Raw genomic sequence first — 27,955 nt, forward strand, 5'->3', positions numbered from 1 at the left:
CGCATACGGCCATTCCTAGTGCGCCACTACAAGAACAGAAAAGTGTACGAAATTCCAGCCTATTTAAAGGGAAAGTAAGACCTCACGTGGCTGAGAATATAAGGAAAGTGCAGAGAGAGGGGCACGAGCAGTGTAGGAAGCTGGAGAGGTGCACAGCCCGATCACACTGGGTCCCAAGGTCCCACTAAGGATTTTGACTTTGAAGTTAAAAGCAAAGGGAGGTCACTGAAGCGTCTGAACACGAGAGATCCGTATTCTCTAGCCTCGTACCTAGGAGAAAACCGAACGAAGAACCAGACGATAAAATTCAGGGGTTGGCTTTAATTTTTAAGATTTGCTTTGTAAGTTAATTAGCTTTGAAGCTACTTTAATTAACATTTCAAATACCAGGTGGCCTTTATTTCTCTGCTCCTCGACATCCCAGGACATACTCTTCTGTCCAAACATTTAAGCCTGACAGACCACAGGTCAGCTGCATACACTCTCACCGCAACCAACGCATGCGAGCCTTTTAACCTGGCGTTTGTGAGACTAGAGGAGGTGACATTTTAATTGAGCAAATCTTGTATTATTAAGTGCTGTTCAGCTAAGAAGCTGTTCAGGAAGCCATGTAAGGTTTTGGGGGAGGATAAAATGTTCTTTCGTGTTCAAATTAAGCCTGACTTTAGTTGCATAAAAAGCGCTTATATAAGAGGAGGTACACCACTCTTGGCCTTTATTATCTTTTTGGTATTAATTTATCTTGATTGTGATATAACTCACATGCCAGGAAATTCAGCCTTTTAAAGGGTACAATTCAGGGACTCTGGTATAGTCACAGAGATGGGCAACCAACACCACTCGATAATTCTTGAATATTTCCATCAACCCCAAAGAACACCGCGCCTGGCAGTGGTCACCCCCAGCCTGCTCCTCCTCGGTCTCTGGAACCACCGATCTACTTTCTGTCGCTATGGATTTACCCAGTTTGGACATTTTAGACAAACGGAATCATGTAATAGTGCCCTTTTGTGTTTGTTTGTTTTTTTTAACCTAGAATAATGTTTTCAGGGTTCATCCACGTCCCCTTTTTTAAAAAAGCACTTGTTGTGCGGGGCGCCTGGGTGGCTCCGTGGGTTAAAGCCTCTGCCTTCAGCTTAGGTCATGATCTCAGGGTCCTGGGATCGAGCCCCGCATCGGGCTCTCTGCTCAGCGGGGAGCCTGCTTCCCCCCGCCCCCTGCCTGCCTCTCTGCCTACTTGTGATCTCTATCAAATAAATAAATTAAAAAAAAATTAAAAAAGCACTTGTTAATGCAGAACTTGAATATTAAAGGATGCAGAGTCATCAAGCAAACCTGACTGAGCTATCATCCCATGTCAACAGTCATCCTGTCTGATGTACAATGCTGGCGTCTAGGAGCCAGCAGCAGGAAAGAATTCTCAAGATTATCTTCGTGCAAAAAGGATGGTTTCATTAAGGCAGGCAGACAGGGCCTGTGGGCAGGAAGAGCCGCGCTGGGGTTGTGAGGAGTGACCGATCACCTATTTTCAAGCTGGGAGGGGTCAGGGATCGCGTAAGCCTCTGAGAAAGTGGGAAGCCAGGCTTCCAGGACCTTGAGGGGCTGTTAGGATCATGTCATTTAGTGCTGTCTGGTAAAACCTTAGTCAAGAGAGCCTTCAGTGAGGTGTCAGGGAACATGCTTGGAAGGTGACGACTAACATAGACCTTGGGGGCGGACGGACAGAGAAAAGACGTTTCCAAGGGGATTTTCGATGTTCAAGAAGATTCAAGGACCCTGGACGGTGGACTCATGTCAAGCGAAGGCTGCCTTTTGCCTTTAGCAAGGTATTAACGTGGAGGCAGTTGAGCTCCTGGAGGACGGTCACCCTGCCTGCCCGAGCACTTGCTGACGGGCTGCAAGCTGTAATGCAGCTCGGTGTTTGCCTCGATTTCGTTGCCTTTGTTCTCCACTCATCACACACACACACACACACACACACACCCCGAGGGCTCCACTCCTTACACACACACACTTACCCGTTTGTGAGCGATAAGGAGGCAGTTGGAATGCTCGTGCTCACAAGCGATTTCGTAGTCGGGGATCAGATCCACCAAGTCCTGGACAAAGTGCACCACCTCCTCATGCCAGGGCACGTTGGCCATGGTGAGACTGCTCGCTGAGCTCTTGCCGCAGTAGGTGACACCCTGCGGAAGCAGCACAACAGTCCGAGATAAGCATGACCTGCTTTGACGGCATGGAACAGGCGTCAGAGCCAGAAAGGCGTCTGGAGATAATCCACCCGACCCCACCCCCAACCCAGTCCAGTCCAATGTGAGGGTGACGAAAGCCACAGTGAATCAGAGATGATAAACTCTGCTTAGCAGCTCACGCACGTCGGCGGGAGCTCCCAGGCCGACGCCCTCCCTGCCCCGCGACGGCAGCGCTTGGGTGCCCGGCTTCGTGAGGTCACAAGCTGTGCTGTCTGGGAACAGCACTGTATTTGAACCAATAACACATCTTTTCATTCAGATTCCTTGTGCACCATAACAAGTTAATTCTCAAAGAGCTATACGCTCCTAGACCAATAACGGAGGCATGTCTGGCAGAAATTCAGTAAACACCTTACTCAGTGGCAAAACACGAGGAGCTCCAGTTCTCCGGCCCAGTTTGGGCTTCATAAGGCTGGTAAGGCTTTCCTGTAAAGGGCCAGCTGCTCCTTAAGGAGATCACTTTGTAATGCATTTTGTAAATGGATACACTTAAACACAGATTTGTGCCAAACAGGAAAAACATTTGGGGCTACGCATACATCCCTCCCACACGCTTGCATGTGTAAGCGTGTCTCACCTCTGCAGAAATTCCTGCATCATACAAATGGAGGTAAACTGGCTTCCTGGTCTTTTGAACGCTCCCTGACAGCCCAGTCATATAGGACCCCAAAGTTCCACAACTACGTTTTCTATTTGGTAAGTTACATAATGATACACTCCTAGCAGTGAGGGAGATCTTAACTTTGTGGGCTCTTTCAAAATTCCAGGATCAAACTTTCTTGACAAGTGCTTTGAATATTCTAGATCTGCTACGACTAAGGAGGGAATGACTGAAATAAAAAGACATCCAGTCACCCACTCACGCTCTCTTACACACACACGGATACAGATGTGCACACGCACACACGTTCTCTCACACACACACAGATGTGCGCACACACACACACTCTCACATATACATGGATACAGATGTGCACACACACACACACCGTCTCACACACACACAGATACAGATGTGCACACACACGGTCTCTCTCACACATACACGGATACAGATGTGCACACACACACGCTCTCTCTCACATATACATGGATACAGATGTGCACACACACACACACACTCTCACACATCCATGGATACAGACACACGCACGCATGCACACTCGCAGACCAGAGGAGGTAGGGTGCTACGTTATGAAGAGCCCGTGGACAAGCACTGCAGAGGGCCCGTGACCCTGCAGACGGAGCAGCTGGGGGTTCGCCGGAGACTCCGATGGGCTCTGCAAAACGCGCCACTCCAGATGGCCATTCAGAAAGGTCACTGGTGCGCTAAACTGAGGTGACCTTTGCTGAACACAGACTGGAGGTGACCCAGCTTAGCTGTACTAAACAAGAGCGTCTTCTCTACCAGCCTGACGATTTATAAGAATTAATTAAACTGGGCTTGAGATTTAGGTGAATTTAAAAAAGCAAATAATATGTCAGTTTTAAAAACCTTTAGGTATGGCTGAAAAATTGTACTAAATTTCCCCAAATGTATGCAAAACACAGAAATGATTTGCTGGTAGATCAAATTAGTTAGAAACATGACTTTATTTCAATTTAAATACAGTTGATATGTGAATTATACGAGCAAGCGTGCACATAGTGGCTACACAAAAGAGTTACCTTTCATATTTAAAAAGTTCCTTGAAACAGATTTTAGATTAGATCTAACATTTAGGACAAGGGCTTTGGAAAATATTTGAATATTTCCTGTTAGGCAATAAATGACGAGTCGTTAAGCACAGACTTGGCTCGGAATGGCAAAGTGAGAACGAACGCCACAGCGTTCATGTGACATTGTCCCGTTCACATGAGGCTTCCCACTTAGCCGAATTCTTGCACTTAGAAGTTCTCATTGTAGCCAGACAAAACCCTCTGGGGTAGGCCATGCAAGCGACTTTCTGAGCCCACCATGGAGCCCCAGAGCTCTCCGTGACAGAAGTGCTACAGGCACAAGCCAGTCCCAGTGACCTGGTCTGCGGAGTCACCTCTGGGAAGTCCAGGCCCCCCGTCAGTCAGGCCCCCGCGGCCCCCGCCCCACCGTGCCCCCCGTCAGTCAGGCCCCCGCGGCCCCCGCCCCACCGTGCCCCCCGTCAGTCAGGCCCCCCGTCAGTCAGGCCCCCGCGGCCCCCGCCCCACCGCGCCCCTTCTCTGCTCTGGCGGCTCCCCTCCATCCCGCACTCCAGTCAACCAATGACTTGCCCCGACGTTGTTCCTGATCACACTTTAGCTAAATTGTCTAAAAGTGCTTCATTTTCTTTTCTTTTCTTTTTTTCTTTAAGACTTTAAAAATTTATTTATTTGACAGACACAGTAGGCAGAGAGGCAGGCAGAGAGAGAAGAGGAAGCAGGCTTCCTGCCGAGCAGAGAGCCCGACGCGGGGCTCGATCCCGTGACCCTGGGAACATGACCCAAGCCAAAGGCAGAGGCTTTAACCCACTGAGCCACCCAGGCGCCCCAAAGTGCTTCATTTTCTGTATCGTAGCTGTCTGCCACCTTCTCACCCCCCCACCCTGTCCCCACCCCATCTAGCACCAGCACCAACTCTGTCCCTCACTGCTCTGAAAGAAGAGTGGACTCAAGCAAGCAATGGATGGGCACAATGTGGCAACTGGAAAGCCCTCACTTCAGAATCTGTAGGTTGAGGAGTAACAAGCAGACCCGAAGAAAGTTCCTGAAGAACAGGACAACTTACCCATCTCTGGATCTGCAGCGAAAAGAATGACCCCCACCCTTACGCCGCTGCCTTTCGGCGGGATCGCTCTGCTCTAGGACTCGGTCTCTTACTGGCTGCGTGGACGGTTTCCTGGGGATTCAAGGTCCGTCCGAGGAGCCGTGTTGTGCCGGTCTGACTATCTGACACTTCAATTAAGCTGACTGGGTGTCGAAAGGTTCCTGATAATGTTTCTCTCCTTCAGTCTGATGGGAAATGTTGCTTCGTGACTTTTTGCACAATATACTCAAAACACGACACTCTATCCTAAAAATGTTTCAACAGCTCTTCCCACAAGAAAACCAGCCCCAGCCTCTCAGCGCGGCACGCAGCCTTCCTACGGGACTGCCCCGCTTTGCATCCAGTCTTTACCGGGCGAAATTTCCCACCACGTCTTCCATCTCTGTTCAGGAACCCTCACTGCATCTGATCCCAAACTCATATCCTGCACATAGCTCTTACCGCTGTATACGTTCTGTATACACATATATAATACAGACATCTAATATACAGATGTAACGTATAATTATAATTCTGTCTGAGTTCTGAGCTTCTAGGGGGAAAGGCTACGCCTTGTTCTTCTCTGTACCCCAAGCAATCTATGCTGCATGGCCTCAACATCGTCACATATTCTTTATATGACGTTAAACACCAAAACCCTCTTCCGATCTAATAAAAATTTCATTCCCCTTTTTAGTCTTTAATGACAGGACATGAAGGAACTGATGAACTCCAGTCTGGGACCGCTACCTGGGTAAGTGGATATACTCTTTACCTTTGTGCAAAGAACGGGGGTGAGGTCAGGCTACAGCATTTGCTTTGCAGAACGCACTCTGCAAGGACTGAGCTCTGCAGACAGGGCCAGTGCCAAGAGTGTGAATGAGGTTTAAATCATCTGACAACAAATAATTACTGAGCACTGACTATTTTCAAGGTGCGATGCAAGGCAGAGGGTAGAAAGACAGTAATTCATTTACAAATAGACTGTGCTCGGAAGTTTCTCGACACAGCAGATGTTTATAACATGAAACACATTTTCACAAACAAGCAAGCAAATAATGATCACTAAGATTCTTCGGCTACCAAATAAAGGCCTATTTAAGTCTAATGAAGCTAAAATATATGTTCATTTACAGGGAATAAAACAGAAAAATGTTTCATAAGACTAGCAACGGCAGAAAAGAGGGAACCAATATAACAAAGAAATAGCTTCTATTGATTTAGTTTAAATAAATGTGCTTAATGAAAAGGATCTAAACGTTTACTGAACCCAGGCATATATTATCACACTGAATTATCAACACAAACCTATTAAAGTGATACTATCATTCTAATTTTAAGATTGAGGAAATTTAGGCTCAGAGAGGATCAGTAACCTGCCCCAGGTTACATCAGTACTTTTTAGGAGCGTTATTGAAGTATCAGAGGCTGCTCCTCCCCACTCCCCAGAAGACTCTAGCATGTGTGTGGGGGGGACCTCATCTTCCTTATTCATTCGTCCGTTGAAGGGCGTTTTGGCTCTTTCCACCGTTTGGCGACTGTGGCCATTGCTGCTATGAACATTGGGGTACAGATGGTCCTTCTTCTCACGACATCTGTATCTCTGGGGTAAACACCCAGCAGTGCAATTGCAGGGTCATAGGGTATGATGCCTCCATCAGAAAGGACGAATACCCAACTTTTCTATCAACATGGACGGGACTGGAGGAGATTATGCTGAGTGAAACAAGTCAAGCAGAGAGTCAATCATCACATGGTTTTGCTTGTTTGTGGAGCGTAAGAAATAACACGGAGGACACGGGGAGATGGGGAGGAGAAGGGAGTTGGGGAAACTGGAGGGGAGACGAACCCTGAGAGACTGTGGACTCTGAGAAACAGACAGGGTTTGGGAGGGGAGAAGGGGGGGTGGGTCCTTAGGAGAGCCTGGTGGTGGGTACTGAGGAGGGCACGGATTGCGAGGAGCACTGGGTGTGGTGCATAAACAGTGAATCCTGGAACACTGGAAAAAAAAAAAGACTCCAGCGTGCGCAGACTAGGACAGAGCCCGTACATGCGCGCACGCTCGCACACACCTGGAAAATGCAAGACACGAGCAAGTACTGTTTGCTTCTGCAGGGAGTCCCAGGCCGATCGCCGGCCGAGGGTCAGTCTGTACAACCAATCTCACACCTTCAGGGCGTTAGGTGACCCTGAGGTACTATTAAAGCTTTAATGCCAAGCCCGTGTGAGGGCCAGGCTCTGGGAGACTCCTTGTTTTATGCCAGAGCGCAGGTGAAGGACGAGCTTCCAGGCACCAACCGTGTACCAGCGGGTCGAGTCTGTCCTGATCGTGCTTTCCTGGAAGTAGAGGGGCTAGTGTTTGTGCTTTAGACCTGACCCAGCGGTGCCGGAGCTACGAAGGACCACCAGGGCGGCCTCTCCTTGTCGAGCCCCCAAGGGACTTCCTTACAGACCGGACAGATGGCTATGCTCCCAGAAGTATGTTTATCTTAACACACTGACTTCTAAGTGTTTTCGGAGGAATCTGAGGTTACTTAGCCTACCACATTGCTAGCTTTCTCATCAGATGTTTTTCAAAGAGTGCTTGTTTTAAAAACCGCCATTTTAGGAAACTTTTCACTTTAACTAATAAGACAACAACAATAATGAAAATGTTTTGTCAGACGTTAAACAGTTTAACTCGACTGAACAGGAAAGACCGCCTTCTCCTCTACTGATTTCATTTCAGTCACTGGGATTGCAGAAGTAACGCACGCTCACCGCTAATTCGCAGAGCACGGACGCGTGAACAATAAAGTCACTAAGCCTTTCCCTGTCCTTCTTCTAAATACAACACTGGGAAGAGTCTTGTGTCCTTCTATACTATCTTAGATATAATATGTCCCAACGTATATGGTTAAAAATATAATCAAGTATTATTCTAGAACTTGCTCTGCTTCCTCAGTAGGCTACACTCTGCAAACATCCCTTTTGCTACTTCAGTTTAAAAGGAAGGTACTTCATTACCCTGCGGGACCAACTAGGGCTGAATTGAACAAAGCACGTGACCCAGTCCTCAGTGGCGCAGCTCCTGCAACACAGGCCATTTCTGCCTTGGGCCTCCTACAAAGAACGAGCTGATCGCCACCAGGCTTTCCCCCAATACAACTGTTATCTGTTAGGGTATATTTTACCATTTACGTAAGGCAGTTAAAATTGAGAACAGATCACATTCTGTTCAAGTGCCTGATTTTACTTCTGTGGCCTTTGCCTTACTTGATAAGACCATCCGTGTCCCAAGCAACGTCTCCATGTCAAATGTCGTGTCTCCGGTGCTTCGACCAGGCCCTGCACATGGAGGGAGCTGACAAGTATCCGCTTGATGGGAGGGTCAAATGGCAAAAAGGAACTCTTGTTTGAAAGCAACCGTGTCATTACAACACCTCAGCGGCAGCCAAGAGGCTTTATTTCTGAGTTCCAAACTAAAACATGCATCAGAGAAATGACAGTTTACAAAGTAGCCATCTTTCTTTTAAAAATAATACCGGGTGGTTCTTCTCTGTAAACAAAGAAGGAGAGAGGGAGAAAAAAGGTGACTGTGCGATCGAGCCAGCTTGCTTTGTAATAGAAGTTTTACTGCAGCCTCACTGGGGGCTTTACTGCAGCCTTCTTGAATAACTAAGACATAAATTAAAACCCCATTAATCCCCGGTGCTGGCCAGGTTTCCTAAGCGGACACATACACCGCAGATGTGGTTCGCATCTCTGCATCATCAGAGCTCTTGCCAAGAGCAGACTTTTAAAATTAAGAGCAATTTCAAAAGAAAAGAGTGTCTCTGACCTGACGAGAGCTGGAATGCCGCACACTCAGACAGCAACGTTTCATCTCTCCCCAGCTCCCCGGCCCCCCGGAATACGACCCCCTCCCCGAACGCAGGACTCACTAAAAGAGCTGCGGAATTCAAACATCCCCCGAAATGATGCCGAGTACAGCCACTTCGTGCACATGCACTGAGGACGGAGCTTTCGGAGACGGGGTGAATTTTCCAGCCCCTTTCTGTCATTACGCGGATGCTTAGTTGTCCAAAAGACCCATCTGCCTCGTAACACTCCACAGCTTTAACACCATGGCACGCTGAGGACTTCCAAATTCCCGCGGCCAGTCCCGCTTCATCCCCAGAGCCGCAGGCTTATATAAACAACGGCCTACGGGACCTGTACCTGTAAACTGGAAAGATCTCTCAAACGACTGCGGCCAACACAGAACTCGTGAAAGACCCGCACCCCCGCCGCCCTCCTCCACTGGTGTCTTCCAGCTCAGTCAACTGTTCCACGGCCACACGACGGCTTCGGCCAAAACCCAGGTGCTGTCCTGATTCTGTCTACTCCTTCAAACGGGCAACAAGCTCTGCCGCTTCTACTTCCAGAATCCATCCCAGTGCACTCACCGCTCTCCAGCGGTGTCTCCAACGACCTTCCCAAGCCGCCCCATCTCTTGCTTTATAACTAGTCTAGCTACTCCTACTCTGAACCTCTGAATCCATTCAGGACAGCAGCAGGGTGACCTTTTAAAATCACAAATCACACCACATCCCCTCCAGCTTAAAACCTTTGCCCAGTACATCTACTATTCAAAAAGCTGACCATGAAATTTAGTATAAAACCCAGTTCTTTTCTTGCTTGGAGGTTCTAACAGAATCCGGCCCCATCCTGCCACTGTGGTTCACCTTGTGTCTCCGCCGACTCAGCTGTCCCACTGCGATCACACGGGACCTCTGGACAGCGGCCCGGAATGCCCTGACCCCAGGCCTCTGTGTATTGCACTGCTTCTTACTATTTAGGAATCAGTTGTAAAAAAAAGTCCTCTTCTCCTCAGCAAAACCCCCTTATGAAATCTAAAACAGCGAATCACAATATCTAGCAAAATAGTAGCTGCCCTTTGGCACAGAAGTCCACTTACAGGAATCCAAAGAAACATGGGCAAAGAAACATGGGCAAAAGCAGGCCAGAGACAACCAGACATGACTGCCTCTGCTCTAAGTATAAATACCACCAACCAAATAATCGTGAAATGCAGACACACACACACATTTGATCAATCTTCTCTCGATCTAACTGCCAATTCACAGGGCGTACGGGGGACACAGGAACACGCAGTCAGCAAAATGGAAAATACAGACACAGGAACTAGCCAGGATGAATAAACAAGATGACTGATGTGGGACGGAGGAGAGAAAACACATGGAGGAGGAACTAACAGGTTAAAAGAAATTTAAGAGAGAAATAATCCAATTTCCGTCAATGACCCTTACTGGGACCCAGATTCACGAGTCCTGCTTAAACAAGAAGAAATAATTGGTCAAGTTTAAAACCTTCTATTTGCGACACTTGCATGACCGCTCTGAACACTGTGCAGCTGTGAGTAAGTGTTTAAAACGCATGTCTGTCTTTTAGAGACATCTCCTCAAACAGTTATGGGTAAGCCATACAATGTGGGGCTCTGCTTCCAAATTACAGGGTAAGGCAGAGAAAATGGGCTGGGGTAGACTAGAAACAGGACTGGTCAGGAGTGGACAACTTCTGAAGCCGGGTGTTGACTAGATGGAGGTCCCTAGACCAGTCTCACTACTTCTGTTTAGGTTTGAAACTCTCCACGATAAAAGTTTATTTTAAAGCCAACCAGTTCCTCACTATAATGCTATTTTATTTCTCAGGACATTCATGTTACGATGTAGTTTTTAATTATTCATTTTGTGTTGACTGTCTACCTCTCCATGAATATAAGCTTTCTAAGAACAAAAGCTTACTCTTCACTGTTATTGTCCCCAATGCCTAGAGCAGTGCCAGGCTCTTGATGAACATTCCTGAATGAATAAGGAAAACATCTGGGGCCCCCCGTTGAGTTTTAAAAGATGCTAACTTCGGGGCGGCCAGCACAGCACCAGGGGCGATGCGACGACACAGGCTGGCAGGAGCTTACCTTCACTTCGATGAAGTCGGGATTCCCCAGCGACACCAGCTCGGCGTAGGCCTGCAGCTCGCCCACATTCCACGCTTTCACTAGAGTCAGTCTGTACACAGTGCGCTGTTGCTACAACAGAGGAAAAGCCAACTTTGTTTTTATCTGGGTGGAAGTCACACCTAGGAAGATTTTCAAATTACTTCAATGAGAACTCAGCGTACACGAAATTCAGCACTTTTTTTTTTTTTAAAGATTTTATTTATTTATTCGACAGAGAGAGATCACAAGTAGGCAGAGAGGCAGACAGAGAGAGGGGGAAGCAGGCTTCCCACCAAGGAGAGAGCACAATGCGGGGCTCAATCCCAGGACGCTGGGATCATGACTTGAGCCGAAGGCAAAGGCTTTAACCCTCTGAGCCACCCAGGAGCCCCAGCACTAACTTTTGTAAGTCGAAGTTATATTTTGTAGAAAGATGAAAAAAATGTATACAATATAGTAAGATTCCTATAAGCCCTTTAAAGGCACAGATGCTAGTATGCATCTTCTCCCACTCTAACCTCTGACACTGCATTAGGCACCTGAACGTTTCCCGTCAACCACACACTGATCTAGATTTAGTAAGAAACTATAAATTGACTGAACAGTTCGAGACGCTGAAAATCAATTCAAATAACCTTCAGGCTCTCAATCACTCAAGTGATTATGGTAAGAATTTCTAATTACTCTGGTCTTCTCTCCTGCTTTCTCGTCCTTTAATGACCTTGCTGGGAGAAAAGGCGCATTTCTGAACTGTCAGTGCTGTCACCTGTCAACCATTTAAACAAAAGACGTACTGGTTCTCTGAAAGCAACTAGACAACAGACATCAAAAGCTTTCAAAAGTTTATGCCTCTGACTTTGTAATTCCCTTCCAGGACCCCAGACAAATATTCAAATATTCAAAGCCTTATTTCAACATCTCAGAACATTCCTTGTAATGGTTTGAAACCTAAAGCAAGCGTGGGGGGCATGAGCTAAGACTTGCCTCCAACACACAGTGTACAGCAAAGGTGCTGTGAAATATGTGCTTATGTGCCCGTGATTACATCCACCTGCAGCAAGTTCCCAGGCAATATCCATGCTTTAAGCAGCAAGGTCCAAAATACTTCAGAGAAAAACAAAGTGAGGTGAGAAATGAACAAAACGGTATCAACCTCTCTATTTATGTCTGTTTGAAGATTTCTGTAATTAGTGAAAAAGAAGAAACACTTGAGATCTTCAATGAAAAAATCTAATGAACGGTATTAGGCAGCCATACCACAAAATGTTCTCAAAAATTATTTTAAAATACAGCATGTAATGCAAGAAAAGACAGGAATCTTCCAGATGCCTCCTACATTGCTAGAATTCACCTAACAAAAACGGCAGAGAACTGCAGACCACGCTCATTTGTACTTATTATATACACAAAAATCTCACAGAAATTTTAGCAATTAAGATTTGGCACTATTTTAAAAATTCTAGGAATGCAGGGTGCCTGGTGGCTTAGTCAGTTGAGTGTCCTGCTCCTGATTTTGAGTTAGGTCATGATCTCGGGGTCGTGGGATCGAGCCCCATGTCCGGCTCTGTGCTCAGTGAGGAGTTTTCTGGAGATTCTCACTCTCCGTCTTCCTCTCCCCAGGATCAAGCTCCCTCTCTAAAATAAATAAATAAAATCTCAAAAAAACTCTAGGAAGGTAGGGATGAGTCATTATATGGTTTAACACAGAAAAATCCATGTGGTTTTCTTCAAGGATACACAAAAATATTTGATATAACTTAAAAGCCATCCCTAATTTTAAAGCAAAACAGAATAAAGAAATCAAAGACCATTTGTAACTTAAAAAACCGTATTCTTAACATAAAGAAAATACTCTGCAGTCAACTCTCAGTTATTTAGAAAATACAGGCGTTCGCATTCAGTTGGACTAACGGGAGGATGCCCACTCCGTCACGTTTATCGACGCTTCCCCCGAACGTTAAAAACAAAGCAGTACGACAAGGGAACCAGAATTATTGGGTACTACACAAAAAATAACTACTTGCAAATGATATAACTGCCTTCTTGAAAACCTGTCAACTAAAAAATTATGCTAAGGAAAAGTGACCAGTTACTAAATAAAAGTATAAAATGAACAGCTTTCCTGGCACAGATTAGTGGAGTAAAATGGATGCTGGGGCCAGACCGAATCCCACATACTTAGTTTGCTACCTTTACCCTCTGTTCTCAGTTTCTTTCTTTTTTTAAAGATGTTATTTAATTACTTGAGAGACAGCACAGAGGGAGAGGGAGAAGCAGGGTCCCCGCTGAGCAGAGAGCCCGACGTAGGGCTCGATCCCAGAACCCTGGGACCATGACCTGAGCTGAAGGCAGATGCTCAACGACTGAGCCACCCAGGCCCCCTGTTCTCAGTTTCGACTCTATGTAAACCGGGGGTCCTGCACAGGATAAGAAGGGTGAGTCCGCGTAGACCTTAGAACCCAGCCTGACAGCAGTCAGTCCTCAACAGTATTACTGCTAGACGCCAGCAAAGACCAATTATGAAATGCAAGCAAGGAAAATTTTACTGACAACTGTAAAACACGTGTATAAAACACCTCGTAATTAGTTTGTGAAATAACACGGACACTCAAGAAAATAGGTCCGAGAGACCTAAACAAAAATTCACCTGCACGGAGAGCCATGATAGATTTACAAACACAATGTTAAATTAGTGGGAGTTTAACTTTCCCCTGAACAGACAAACTGGCGACGGACCAGCGGCAGCAGCCGGGGTGAGCACTTCCTCAGCGCTGACCACAAGCCAGCTGCCGTTTCACGTGCCTAATATCAGAGCGAAGACTCCAGTATTTTCTAATCTTTACCACAAATCGTACAAAATCGGTCTGATTATTATCTTCACGTGACAGTTATGAAACCGAGGCCTAGAGCAGTTGAATAAATTTCCCGAGGTTACGCAGCTGGAAAGCAGCGAGGCTGGGATGTGAACCCGAACAGTACGGCTCTCTCTCGCTCTGCTAAGCCTTTTCAGAATCATGAAATGGAACACAACGAGAAAGGTGTAGGAGACACGCATGTGCGGCTGAGGGGTGGACATAAGGAACACACCCCTTTGGCCACCATCGTTCCCTTTGTCCCCAAGACACCTAATACCCCGAGTCACATCACAGTTGTAGATTCCCGCCCGTATGAAATCCACATAAAGGGAACCATGTTCCTTTGTGTCTTGCTTCTGTCACTGAACACATCTATGAAATTCCTCCATGTCACCGGAAGTTCACGTCTGTTCATTTTGTTATCCAGCGCTCCGTTAGTTGAATGTGCAACAAGTCACTCACTGGCCCCCACGGACAGACATCTGGACCATTTCCACTTTTCAGCTGTTACACCTTTATGGCACTGGAGTTCAATTCTATTTCGGGAAATTGTATGAAATGCTACTATGACGTATCTTCTCTCAGGTCTGGCTTCTCCCACAGAAACTACCTCTGCGAGAGTGCCCTACCGTGGACTGTAGCTGTCCGGACGTCTTCATTCCCGTGTACTGGTCCATCGCATGAGTATACTACTGGGGAAAGTTGTCTGTCTGTTCCCAGTTTGGGTCCCTTACAAAATAACGTTGCCACTAGCGTTGCTACACTTAACCCTTGAGATGCAGGAGAGCACATACTTCTCTGGGATGCGCCTCAGAGCAGAAACGCTCGGCCTCCGGACACGCACTCACGCAACTCCGGACCTGCCAGCCCGGCTTCCCAAGTCACTGCACTTACCTTCTCCCGCAGGTCGCAGAGTCCCAGCCGTCTCTCTTGGTCACAACACTTGGTGGTGTCAGTCTTTACACTTGGCCACCCCTGTATTGTTCGATTCTGATTTGCCTGATTACTGAAGAAGCTGATTACGTTTCTGGCCATTTGGGTGTTAGCTTTTGTGAAGGGGCTGTTCTGGTATATTAAATATTTCTTTATTGGGCTTTTTCCTACTGACTTTTTTCCAAATTCTTTATATATTCTGGCTACAAGAAGGCTATTATAAATGTCTGAGAAATATTTCCACACACTTTATGGCTTTTCTTTTCACTTTCTTCCTATCTTTGGATCAGCAGAAGTAACTAATTTTCATACCTTTTAATCTATAACAAAGTTACAATCAAATTGCTACAGACAAAGAGAAGCATTATGGGATTACTGGAAAAGGAGTATTATTGGACTTGATTAGATTAGTTTATTTCAAATTATCAACTTCACGTTCTGGGTTTTGCTGTGTCTGTGGGGAACATACTCAATGCAATGATTTCAGAGACTTTATTTAAAGTCTGTTTAAAATTAGTTAAAATAGTTCCTAAGGTCTCTAGAAGAACAAAAGGGTGTTAGACTAGTTAGATTAGATTAAAACAAAAACTATGTGCAGATGTTACTTGAAAGGTGAAAGCTGGAATTGCCTTTGCAAAGGAAATACTTAATGCTGTTATTTTATTCTTCTTTGTTAAAAAAGAAAAAAGAATGTAAACTGGATTGTATCCATTTAATTTGAATTAAACTTTTTTTTTTCAGTTTGGGGATTTAGTACTTTTAATTTGCACAGGCTAAAGAATGGCCATTACTACAGAATTTTCTGAATGTGGCATGTTATCTGGTGGGGACAGGTACAGCGTGGTACCACAGAATATAAAAATAAGGATGAAGGTATTTAATTCAGGCAAACAGCTTAGCTACTTGCTGTTTAGTGTTCAATGTTATTTGTAAAATGTCACAATGTGATTTGTCGAAAATGTCAAGAAGTTGGCATGTTATAATTACACGTATTTTCTGTTAACTTTGAGGGTCTAAGATCCCCCCGACCTGCCCCAGTGGTGCACACAAACACAGCAATATGGGGGGGCAGGGAGATATCTGAATGTAATATCACATCAAATGTGGCTGGTCTCTATCAAGAGACCTCGACGTTCACCTCTAAAATTTAGACCAGATCTTTGTGACAGATTTTAAATTTGTGTTTTAACTTACGATGTTAAGGAGGGAAGCAATACATCAACTGAAAATACATGGATGAAAAACTGAGGTCAAGATACCAAAGGTAAATGTTAAATGCTTATCCAAGGGGACCGAGGGAGAAAAGGATTAAGTACAAAGCAGAAAAGGCCCGAGTAGCCAGCCAGGAAGGATGGGGGAAAGGAGCAAAAGTATAAGATGAAAAAAGAAACATGGTCTGGCCCAAGGAAGGGTCTGAGTCCACTTCCGCTACTGTCACCACCACTAGCACCAGCAGTGGCACAAGCCCCCGTGCACACAGGGATCCGCCAACAGACACTGGGTCCCTCTCTAGGCCAGGCGTAATTCTAGCAGCTGGAGATACAGCACTGAGCAAAGCAAACAAAGTGCTGCTTGTTGTATGACTTACATTCTATTCTGGTAAGTGAACAAAGCCAGAGTCAAAAAAAATGGGCCACGGTAGTAATACCAAGAGAGCAGAGGAGCCGGGAGACCAGCAGAGGCAAGCGTCCACCGCCATGGCCTTCTGCACCATCTCCTCAATCTACAAAAACCAAAGTGAATGTGGAGCAAGTGCACGCTTGTCAAAAAGTTAATTCTGAACCGAATGACTTAAAGCAAACTGAACAAAACAAAACCCCTCAAAATGAAAACAATTCCTCAATGATGACTATTGTTTCTAAAAACAAAGAAATATTTTAATAAATATTTTAATACCTCTACTAGAAACTGGGCACTCTATCAAACTCCTTAGGAACCATACCTGTTAAGGAAATGGTTTTAAACTAAGTTTTATACTATTTGTGGGAGACAAAACAATGTGTCAACCTGATAAGTCAAATAAACAATGAATGAGAAAATAAATTCAAAGATACAACTCATGATAAACTGAATGAAATATTCTTTACGTTCAAGGAAAACTGTTACAGAATTACTCTGAAAATAAATTAAGTAACCAAACAATTTTAACCTTAATGAACAACTAAAAATGCAGATCAAGGAAAGAGGGTAAAGGCATGGTTATAAGACTCAGTGAAGGGGCGCCTGGGTGGCTCAGTGGGTTAAGCGTCTGCCTTCGGCTCAGGTCATAGTCTCAGGGTCCTGGGATTGAACCTCGCATCAGGCTCTCTGCTCAGCGGGAAGCCTGCTTCCTCCTCTCTCTGCCTGCCTCTCTGCCTGCTTGTGATCTCTATCAAATAAATAAATAAAATATTTAAAAAAAAATTAAAAAGACTTAGTGAAGAAAATCTGATCCAACAGGAAATCATTAAAGGAACACTCATCAAGCCACTAATAATGTTTACATCCCAAAAAAGGAGGAAGATTGTAGGCTTATTATTTACGTTTCTTCTTAAAGATCCAAACACCATGAAGTGTACTAACACACACATTACAAAAGTCTCAGGAGGGCAAAGAAAAAAATGGCAAAAAGAATATTTGAAAAAAGAATGCCAATAACTTCAAAAACTTGGTGAAAAACATAAATTCACACATCCAAGAAGCTCAACAAATTCCAAGAAGGATGAACTCAGAGACCCACACTAGGACACATGATAATGAAACTGTCAAAAGACAAAGAGAACCCTGAAAGCAGCAAGACAGAGTGATTTATCACATATGAGACTCCTGATAAGGTCCAGGGCCCATTTCTCACATTTCTCATCACCAACCATAGTAGTCGGGACACAGCTGGGGAGGAAGTGGTGGCGGGGGCGGGGGGTTGTCAATCAGGAATATTTTACCTGGCAAAACTATCCTTCAAAAAATAAAGGAGAAACCAAGCCACTCCCAGATGAAGCAAAGCAGAGGGAGTGCACCGGGGGCAGAAGTGCCGGAGGAGAAGGTAAAGGGGACAACAGAACAACAGGAAAGGGCACCAGACAGTAACTGGAAAGCAAATGAAGAAATAAAACTCCAGTAAAGGTACCTGCATTGATAAATATTAAAGCCAGTATTACTCTATTTTTGGTCTGCAACTCCTCTTTTTGTTTCCAAATGTGATCTGAAAGACATCTACATAAAAGAATAACTACAGGGTGCCTGGATGGCTCAGTCATCCTGCCTTCGGCTCAGGGGAGCCTGCTTTTCCCTCTCCCCTGGCCTATGTTCCCTATCTTGCTGTCTCTCCCTCTCTCTCTCTGTCAAATAAATAAATCTTAAAAATCTAAGTAAAATCTAAAAAAAAAGGTAATTACAAGTCTATGTTAAATGGGCACATGGTGTATAAAAATGTAAGGTATTAAATTAACAACATAAACGAGGAAGACGGAGTTGTATAGTATCAGTGTTTGTATGTAATTGAAGTTAATCTAGCAGGAATTCAAACTAAACTTAAAAATTAAAGGTCTTTTCTACTATTAAGAAAATAACTTAAAAAATACACAAAAAGGAAAATGAAAAGGGAATCAAAAGGCACACTGGGAAAGAAACCAATCAAACTAAAAAGGGCAGTACTAGAAGAAATGAGAAACAAAAAGATGCAAGGCATATAGAATACAAAAATCATACAAGTCTTCATCATAATCACCTTAAATGTAAGTTGACTAAATTCACCTATTAAAAGACACAATGGAGTTTTCTTAAAAAAAAAAAAAAATTAAAGCCTTCTATGCTGTCTACAAATTAGGTTCACTTCAGATCCAAAGATACAGATTTGTCGAAAGTGAGAGAATAGAAAAATCAGATTCCATGAAAGCAATAAACAAGAGAGAGCTGGGGTGGCTATACTCCTAACAAACCAAATAGATTTTAAGTAAAGGTTGGTTAAGAGACAAGAAAGGCCCTTACATATTGAGAAGACGGCTAACTCATCCAGCTGTTAACAATTATAAACATATATGCACCAAGCAACAAGCACACACAGAGGATCTGCCACAAGATTAACAGCCAGTCTCTCATCAGGAGTACGGCCAAACCAGGAGCGCCCACATGAACCTTTGGGGTCCAGAGTTCTTTCTGGTGCTCCATCACACTGCTCACATGGCTAATCTTGGGTTTCCAGAACCTCCTGGATGTTCAGGGTCATAATTTTAGTTATCAGTTCCTCTGGAGATTGGAACTAATAATGGAATTAGTGAAGAAACTAATAAGCCTCCAAAGCCTCCACCATAAATCATATTTCTAGACTGTCCAGTGGCCAAAGCTCCCATGCAAACAAAGATACTTCTGTCAGGTAGGACATTCCAAGAATCAAGAGATCATCTCCCAGCAGTCAAGGGCAAAAGCCATACATCTTAGGTAAAGTTAATTTTTCACTACACGCTAATGGGTCAGAAGAAAAATGAAAAGGGAAAATACTTTGAGATAAATAAAAACAAAACCACAACATACCAAAACTTAGAGAAACTGAAAAAGCAGTGCTTGGAGAAAAAATTAATAGCTCTAAACACCAACATTAAAAAAAAAAATCTTAAACATTAACCTAAGTTCACACCTCAAGTACCTAGAAAAGTAAATTAAAACAAAAGCAAAAAGAAAGAAAGAAAGACTAGAGAACAGAAAGAGTAAAAGAGAGAATGGAGAAATTCTGGAGAAGAAAGAAACCCCAAGCTGGTTCTACGAAAATATCAGCACAATTGACAAACCTGTACCTAGACTGAAACAGAGAAGACACAACTAAAACAGAAGTGAAGGCGGAGACAATGCTGCCAACCTTGCAGAAATAAAAAGGGGTACAAGAGAAGACTGTGAACAACTGTAGGCCAACAAATTAGATATAACCTAAATTAAGTGGACAAATTCCTAGAAACACACAAATTGCCAAAAATGACTCACAGACAAATGGAAAATCTGAACAGACCTGTAACAAGTAAAGAGATTAGATCAGTAATCAAAACACTCCCAACCAAAAAAGTCCAGAAACAGATGGCTTCACTGGTGAATTCTGCCAAGTATTTCAAGAATAATTCTCCAACTCTTCCCATTAGCAGGAGAAAAGGGAGCACTTTTTTTTTTTTTTAAAGATTTTTTTATTTGTTTATTTGACAGACAGAGATTACAAGTAGACAGAAAGGCAGGCAGAGAGAGAGAGAGGGAAGCAGGCTCCCTGCTGAGCAGAGAGCCCGATGCGGGACTCGATCCCAGGACCTTGGGATCATGACCCGAGCCGAAGGCAGCGGCTTAACCCACTGAGCCACCCAGGCGCCCAAAGGGAGCACTTTTGAACTCCTCTGAGACCACATTACCTTAGAACCAAAGATATCAGAAGAAAAATATCCCTTATGAACATAGTATCCCTTATGAACATAAATGCCGAAATCCTCAGTGAAATGCTATCACACCAAATCCAACAACGTATTAAAATATTATGCAGCATGAATTAGTGGGATTTATTCCAGGAATGAAAAAGAAACAGACTGCATGAATTCATTTGTATGAAATACCCAGCACAGGTATATCCTTAGATACAGAAAGCAGATTTGTCATTGTCAGCAAGTGGGTAAGGAGGGTGGCTTACTGGATATGACTTTGTTTTGGAATGATGAAATGTTTGGGAACTAGGCAGAGATACTAAGTGCCAGTGGGTTCTTCACTTTAGAATGGCTAACTTTACGTTACTTGACTTTCATCTAAATAAAAAATAAAAAGTTCTTGTCAAAATTCCAGCTGCCCATTTTTCAGCAGGGTGGGGGGGATGGTGATTTTCAAGATGCATACAGAAATGCATATGGACTCAAAGAGCCAAAATAACTTTGAAAAAGAACAAATCTGGGGGACTCATACTTCCTGATTTCAAGACTCACTCAAAGCTCTAATAACCAGACCAAGACTGTGTGATAGTGACATGAGAACGGACACGTGGATCAGGGCAACAGAACTGAGTCCAGAAGGGAACTCACACATTCATTGACAACTGATCGGACAAGCATGTCAAGTCCATTCAGTGAAGGAAGAACAGTCCTGAGACAACTGGACATTCACACACAAATGCATGAGGTGGAACCTCTACTTCATACCACACATGAAGACTAAGTCCAAATTGATCAAAGATCTATATGTAAGAGTTAGGGAAATGAATCTCTTTCAAAAGCACAAGCAACAAATGAAAAAAATAAGTTGAACTTCATCAAAATGAAAACCTTTGGTGCTTTGGTCTGGCAGTTCCTCAGAAAGTGAAACATACAATTACCGTAAGACCTAACAATTCCGCTCCTAGGCAGATACACTTGAAAGAACTGGAAACATAGATTCACGATTCACATGAAAACTTGAACATGAATATTCACAGCCTGTTATTTTAAGAGCCAAAAGGAGGGAAGCATCCAATGTCTGTCAGCTGATGGATGGACAAACAAAATGTAGCGTATCCGTACAATGGAGTATTACTCGGCTAGAAGCACAAAGGGTGGGGTCCTGATGCAAGCAAGTACATGAATGACTCTTGAAAACAATTATGCTGACTGAAAGGAGCCAGACACTATTAAAATGGCATGGAATTAAATCATGCTAACAGCTGCACAACTTCGTGACTACCCTAGAGGCCAGTGAATTTACAGACTTTACAAAGGTAAATTCATGCTCTGTGAATTATATCTCAACTTTTAAAATAAGAAAAAGATTGAACATCTAAGAGCATCTCAGGAAGTCAGAAAGTGGATGGTAATCTAAATATAGGGAAGAAAAAAGGGGAAATAAGAGCAGAAATTAATGTAAGATAAGATACCTATAAAAATATGGTGAACTATCAGAAGAACTAATATTGTTAAAATGTCCGTAATACCCATAGACACCTACAGTTTCAATACGATCCCTATAAAAATCCCAATGGGATTTCACCAAATCAGAAAAAGCAATCTGAAAATTTGTATGAAACCCCAACAGACCCTCAATAACCAAAGCCATCTTAAAAAAGAACAAAGCTGGAGGCCTCACATTTCCGCTTTCAAAGTTGACTACAGAGCTACAGTAATTGGACCAGCATGGCACTGGCACAAAGACAGACACATCACCCAATCGAACAAAGAGCCCAAAGTAAACCCCTGCATGGACCGTCAACTAACATTTGACCCCGTTGAGAATACTCTTGACAATCTTGACAAAGACCGTCTTGTCAATCAATGGTGGCAGGAAAACTGGATAATCACATACAGAGCAATGATAATGGACCCTTACCTTACAACACTCACAAACGTTAACCTCAGACGATGAAAGACTCAGACATACGACCTGAAACCATAGAACTCCCAGAGGAAAACCCAGAGGAAAAGTTCTCTGATGCTAATCTTAGCAATGACTGTTTGAATATGACAACAAAAGTACCAGTGGCAGAAGCTAAAACGGACGAAAGGGTCTACGTCAAACTAAAAAGCTTTGCAGAGCAAAGGAGACCATCCACAAAATGAAAAGACAATCTGCCGAATGGGAGAAGGTATTTTACCAACACTTTTCTGATAAAGAGCTAATATCTAAAGAACTCCTACAACTCAGTAACAAAGAACACAATCGGATTTTAGAATGGGCGGAGGAACTGAACAGATATTTTTCCAAAGACGCCCAAATGGCCCATGGATACACGAAAAGATGCTCAACATGAGAGAAATGTACGTCAGACCCACACTGAGACATCTGCTCGTACGTGTCAGAACAGCTGTCCTTGAGATGGGAAAGGGGACCCTGTTTAGATTGTGGGTTCTGGGAACCGCTAGCGGGAACGTGAACTGGTAGAGTCACTGTGGAGAGCAGCATGAAGGATCCTCAGGAAACACAAACTACAACTGGCGTACGACCCAGCAACCCCATCTCTGGTACATATCCAGAGGAAAGGAAACAGGATATTCACTAGAGTCAATATACGGAAACAACAGAAGAGTCCATCAACAGAGGAGTTTACGAACACATGGTGTCCCCCCCCCCCCCCCCCACACACACACACTGGAGTATCACTCAGCCAGGAGAAAAAAGAAAATACTCCCGTTTGTGAGTCAATGGACAAACAGAGACCTCAAAGGCATGATAAGAGATGTAAATCAGAGAATGACAAATATAATTTGTCGACCCTTGGATGACATGGTTTTGAACTGTGTGGGTCCACTTACACGTGGATTTTCAGTAAATATACACACACACACACACACACACACACAGTACTATAAATGTATTTTCCCTTCCTTAACATTCTTAGTAATGTTTTCTTTTCTCTAGCTTGCTTTATTGTAAGAATATAGCAGAATATATAGAACATTCAAAACATGTATTGGGGGAATCGAAAGTTAGTATGCAGATTTCCCACTGCACAGGGAGATGGTGCCCTGAACCCTAGGATGTTTAACAGTCCACTGTACGGTATCACTTACATGTGGGATTTACAAAAGCTGACTCATGGAAACAGAGTAGAACGGTGGTTACTAGAGGCTGCAGGGTGGGCAAATTGGAGAGGTACCGGCCGAAGGGTACAAACCCGCAGCTGTAAGATGAGTGAGGCTCTGGAGATCTAACCAACACTGTGATTAATAGTCAACAACGTTCTACGGCATACACTTCAAAGTTGCTAGGAGACTAATCTTAAATGTTCTCACCATAAAGAAAAAGATAATTATCAGACGTGATGGAAGTGTGAGCTTACACTGCCATGGTTACTGTATCATATTATGTAAGTGTATCAAATGAACACACCGTAAACGTACAAAATGTCACATGTCAATCATCAATTATAACTCAACAAAAAAACAGAAATGAGCCACAAGTATGGATATCTGATCTATTACCAAATTGCCACTACAGAACAAGGTAGAAAAGGTTAATATTTTAAATCAACAGTGCTGGTGCAAGGGGTGTTCATGTAGGGGGTTAGAAGCACCAACACTTAAAAAACGCCTTAATGGACTTAAATGTGAAAGAGAAACAATATTTAGACAACAAGAATCTCATGACTTTCTTGAAACAGTTCGAGACAAACTCAACAGAAAAGCAAGCCTCATGAAGCGGCAGCGCATTAAAATTTGCAACTTTTCCTTATCAAGATAGGATAAAAGAGACAAGCCAAGAGTGAAAAAAGACATTTCCTCATGTCTACCCTATCTAAATAACTTCTAAAAACCAATAAGAAAAAAGACAAATGCAAGAGAAATACTGACAAAAGCCATGAATGTTCCTGTATATCCTTGAGTAAGAATGTTTTTATGATTTAGTGGCAGAGAACACTAACTCTGAAGCAAGTATCCTTTACAAAAGAGGGTATCAAATGAACAATGAATAGAAATGCAATTAAAATCCACAAGAAAACAGCTTCACGACCGCCACTAAGACTGACAAAACCAGTTGGTGGCAAGGATGCAAAACAGCCCCTACACACGACTGTGTGAATTCACGCGTTACGTTGTAACTGTTCGGCGTTATTCACGGATGTTGAATGCACGCACACCCCACGATCCGGCGAGTGTGCTCCCAGGTGCACAGCCGACATCACTGAGCAGATACACACACCGAAACACCGGTACAGGAGTGTCACTAGTAGATGGTTCACGACGGCCAAACACTGGAACAGCATGAAGATGCTTCAACAGTAACACAGATTAACTGTAGCACGTTCGTATTACCAAACAGAACAATAAAGATGAACGGACCAGAGCACCATGGGTAAGTCTAACACACACGTGAAGTGAAACACAGTAGATCCTCGAACAACATGGGTCTGTGCCGGGCCGCCGGCATGTGAACTGTTTACGGCGTGGTGCTGTAAATGTGTTTTCTCTTACGACTTTCCTAACGTTTGCCTTCCTCTAGCTTACTTTGTTATAAGAACACAACACGTAATACATTCCCAAAATATGTGTCAATCGGCTGTGTTCTCGATCAGGCTTCTGGCCAACAGCAGGCTTTAGTAGGTTTTGAGGGTAAAGTTACACATGGATATTCAGCTGCACAGGGTCAGCGCCCCAACCGCAGCTCGGCTCAAGGGCCAGCTCTGTATTGTGATTCCATCTCTATAAAGTTCAAAAACAGGGAAAACCGCCTGACAGTGTTAGAAGTCAGTGATTACTGTTAGACAGAAGAGGGCTAATGACCAGGAGGAAAGATGAATGGGACAAAAGGGGGGCTCCGACGGCGCTCTCAACATTGCTGCAGCAATCAGAGGTGCGTTCTTCTCGTAATAATTCACCAAGCTGTCCCCTGAAGCTCTGTGCACTTTTCTGTAAGTATGATACACTCCAATAATAAATCCTTTGAGAAGGATGCCTGGGTGGCTCAGTTGGTTAAACGTCTGCCTTCGGCTCAGGTCATGATCTTGGGGTCCTGGGATCGAGCCCTGCATCAGGCTCCTTGCTCGGTAGGGAGCCTGCTTCTCCCTCTGCCTGCTCTGCCTGCTCTGCCTGTTAAGCCTGCAGCTCTCCGTGCTTCTGCTCTCCCTCTGACAAACAAATAAATAAAAGCCTTAAAAAAAAAAAAAAACCCAAAATAAAATAAAAGTTAAATAAATCCTATGAGAGATTAAATAAACACAGAATGCTGGGAAAAGACACTCATTTTTTTAAAGCCCTTATATGTTATATACACGAGTGTTCATGGATAAAGTCACGTATTTATTTGACTTGAAATATTCCAATGCCTCCTCCACCCCAAAAACACAGCGGGGACAGATGAAACGAGAAATGAAGTGCCGACAGCTGTCAAATGAAGATGACAGTCACACAGGAATTCATTCGATTATTCTCTTTTCTCTTACGTGTTTTAAAAATCTGTAACAAAAAGTTTAAAAATACATAACTGTGAGTTGGACAGAATTCTGTTGTTTCTAATTAGGCAGCTTTCAGTGATACACATTCTGGATAAGGTTATTATATCCCAGGACTACGGCGCTTAATTTCCACGATTTATCTTGACAGTTGCAATTCAAGGCGAACTCAAGTTGAAGCTGTGTCAAAACAAGATAAAACGGTATCCTAAAATATGGTACTGAGTTACTAGTAATCAAAGAAATGCAAATTGAAGCAGTAATGAGGTACCATTTTGAGTTATCAAATTGGCAAAGATTTTTTAAAATAGCAATATCCAAGGGCGCCTGGGTGGCTCAGTTGGTTAAGCAACTGCTTTCGGCTTAGGTCATGATCCTGGAGTCCCAGGATCGAGTCCCACATCGGGCTCCCTGCTCAACAGGGAGTCTGCTTCTCCCTCTGACCTCTCCCTTCTCGTGCTCTCTCTCTCTCTCTCTCAAATGAATAAATAAAATCTTAAAAATAATATAGCAATATCCAATGCTACTGTTTAGCAAGACAGGTGTACTTGCTCACGGACGGTAAAAGCAGAATCCAGTAAAAACATTTTGGAAACTAACACAGCAACACGATTAAAGAACCAGAAAAATACTCCAATCTGTTGACCCAATAATTGCACTTCTAAAATTTTCACCTTTGGAAATGATAAAAATTGTGGATAAATATTGATCAATAGGAATGTTCACTCCAGCTTTATTTATAAACTCTTAAGAACTTTAATCCCAAGAAAGAGCACAGTGATTTAAGACACAGCTACTGAAACACCAAAAGGCGACGTTTCAGAGCCGTGGTTACGAATCCCGACATAGCAAAGAAACACACTCCTACTAGGAGACGCTCCATGGAGGCGTGATTTTCAGAAAGGGGCAGCAAATGGGAGAGGGACTTGAGTCTTCATACTTGTTCCTGTGGAGAGTAACTGGTTTTAGAAGAAAGTTAAGGATGAGGGAAATTTTTATGTAATAGTGTTGGATTTTTAAAAGGCTAAAACAACACTGTACAGGTTTGGAAGGAAATATAACAAAAGTTGTGGGATCAGAAAACACACACACACACACATAACCACACGTGCACACACACACACACACACACACACACACTCACTTTTTAATAGTTCTGAGTCTTGAGATGAGACTGAATCAGCTTAACAGTCTCTTGATATTCCTGATCTCGACTAGCCATTATAGAGATGGCTTAAACCACAGTCTCCCGGCCAAAGACCAGAAGCGTAGTAAAGGATAGAGAAAAAGATCTGCCTTAGTTCAGCGGCGCCGCAGGAGACCAGGCCTCTCCACGGGGATGCGAGCCGGAGCGCCCAGAGTTGAAGGCCCATGTGCCTCTGCAAGTCAACGACAACAGCAAGAAGGAAGGAAGAACTGGACGTCCTCCTGGCAACAGGGCTAAACAGCAGGACGCTGCCGCCTGTGTGAAGGAGCAGGAGGAGGGGGCAACCGTGCATGTGAGCTACGCGTGCACACGCAGCCACGCGCTGTAACGCATAAACACACGTACAGGCAAAGGGGCTCATCTCTTGAGAAGCCACAAGAAGAGAAAGCTCAGAAGTGCCAATAAATACATGAGAGTGGGAAAAAATTCACATTACACGATAAAAAATTCTAAAAAGGCAGCAATATTTACGCTTCAGAAGAGCCTACGAGTAATATGGAGCAGGTTTCTCCATTCTCTGGAGCTTGGGGGAAAGTGGAAGGCGTGGCTCGGCCGGCGAGTTATCAGGGGCGGGGAGTCCTCACTGGGTGGAAACGGCCTGTGGCAAGACCACGGACACAGAACTTCACAACATGGCAATGCACGGGAAAGGAAGGAGAGTCATAATTTTTTTTTAAAGATTTTATTTATTTATTTATTTATTTGACAGGCAGAGATTACAAGTAGGCAGAGAGGCAGGCAGAGAGAGAGGAGGAAGCAGGCTCCCTGCTGAGCAGAGAGCCCGATGTGGGGCTCGATCCCAGGACCCCGAGATCATGACCCGAGCCGAAGGCAGAGGCTTAACCCACTGAGCCACCCAGGCGCCCCGAGAATAGTAATTCTTAAGAAAAGATAAATAAGGGAGCGAGAATGTAAAGAAAAAAGGCCAAACACGAATCAATGAAAGAGAATGAATAAATGGTGACGTTTCTAGAGGAAGAAAGGGCTGAGCGCAGAAATCACAGGGCCACTCTGCCTTCCACGACAGAGAACATCTAGTCTAAAGCCTCCGCCACGAGGCCACGAGGCCACGAGGTGAAGGAGAGCCGTAGCCCACCTACAGAACAGTAAATACAAGTGAA

General features: G+C 44.0%; 1 protein-coding gene across 2 annotated transcripts in view; it reads right to left on the minus strand.

Annotated features, from left to right (window-relative positions):
- LOC116581525 (S-adenosyl-L-methionine-dependent tRNA 4-demethylwyosine synthase TYW1-like) overlaps positions 1-27,955 on the minus strand; it is a 203,813-nt gene that overhangs the window by 21,135 nt on the left and 154,723 nt on the right. Inside the window, exons 14-15 of one of the 2 annotated variants that reach the window (XM_032328726.1) lie at positions 10,970-11,080; positions 2,019-2,186 (exon numbers count right to left, since the gene is read on the minus strand). In XM_032328726.1, coding sequence (XP_032184617.1) covers positions 2,019-2,186; positions 10,970-11,080 — 279 coding nt within the window. Of the gene's footprint in view, positions 1-2,018; positions 2,187-10,969; positions 11,081-25,652; positions 25,808-27,955 lie in introns of those variants that run through there. The other variant, XM_032328727.1, reaches the window with a different exon arrangement.

Source organism: Mustela erminea, chromosome 20 (genome assembly GCF_009829155.1).
Source record: "Mustela erminea isolate mMusErm1 chromosome 20, mMusErm1.Pri, whole genome shotgun sequence".
Classification (NCBI taxonomy): Eukaryota; Metazoa; Chordata; class Mammalia; order Carnivora; family Mustelidae; genus Mustela; species Mustela erminea.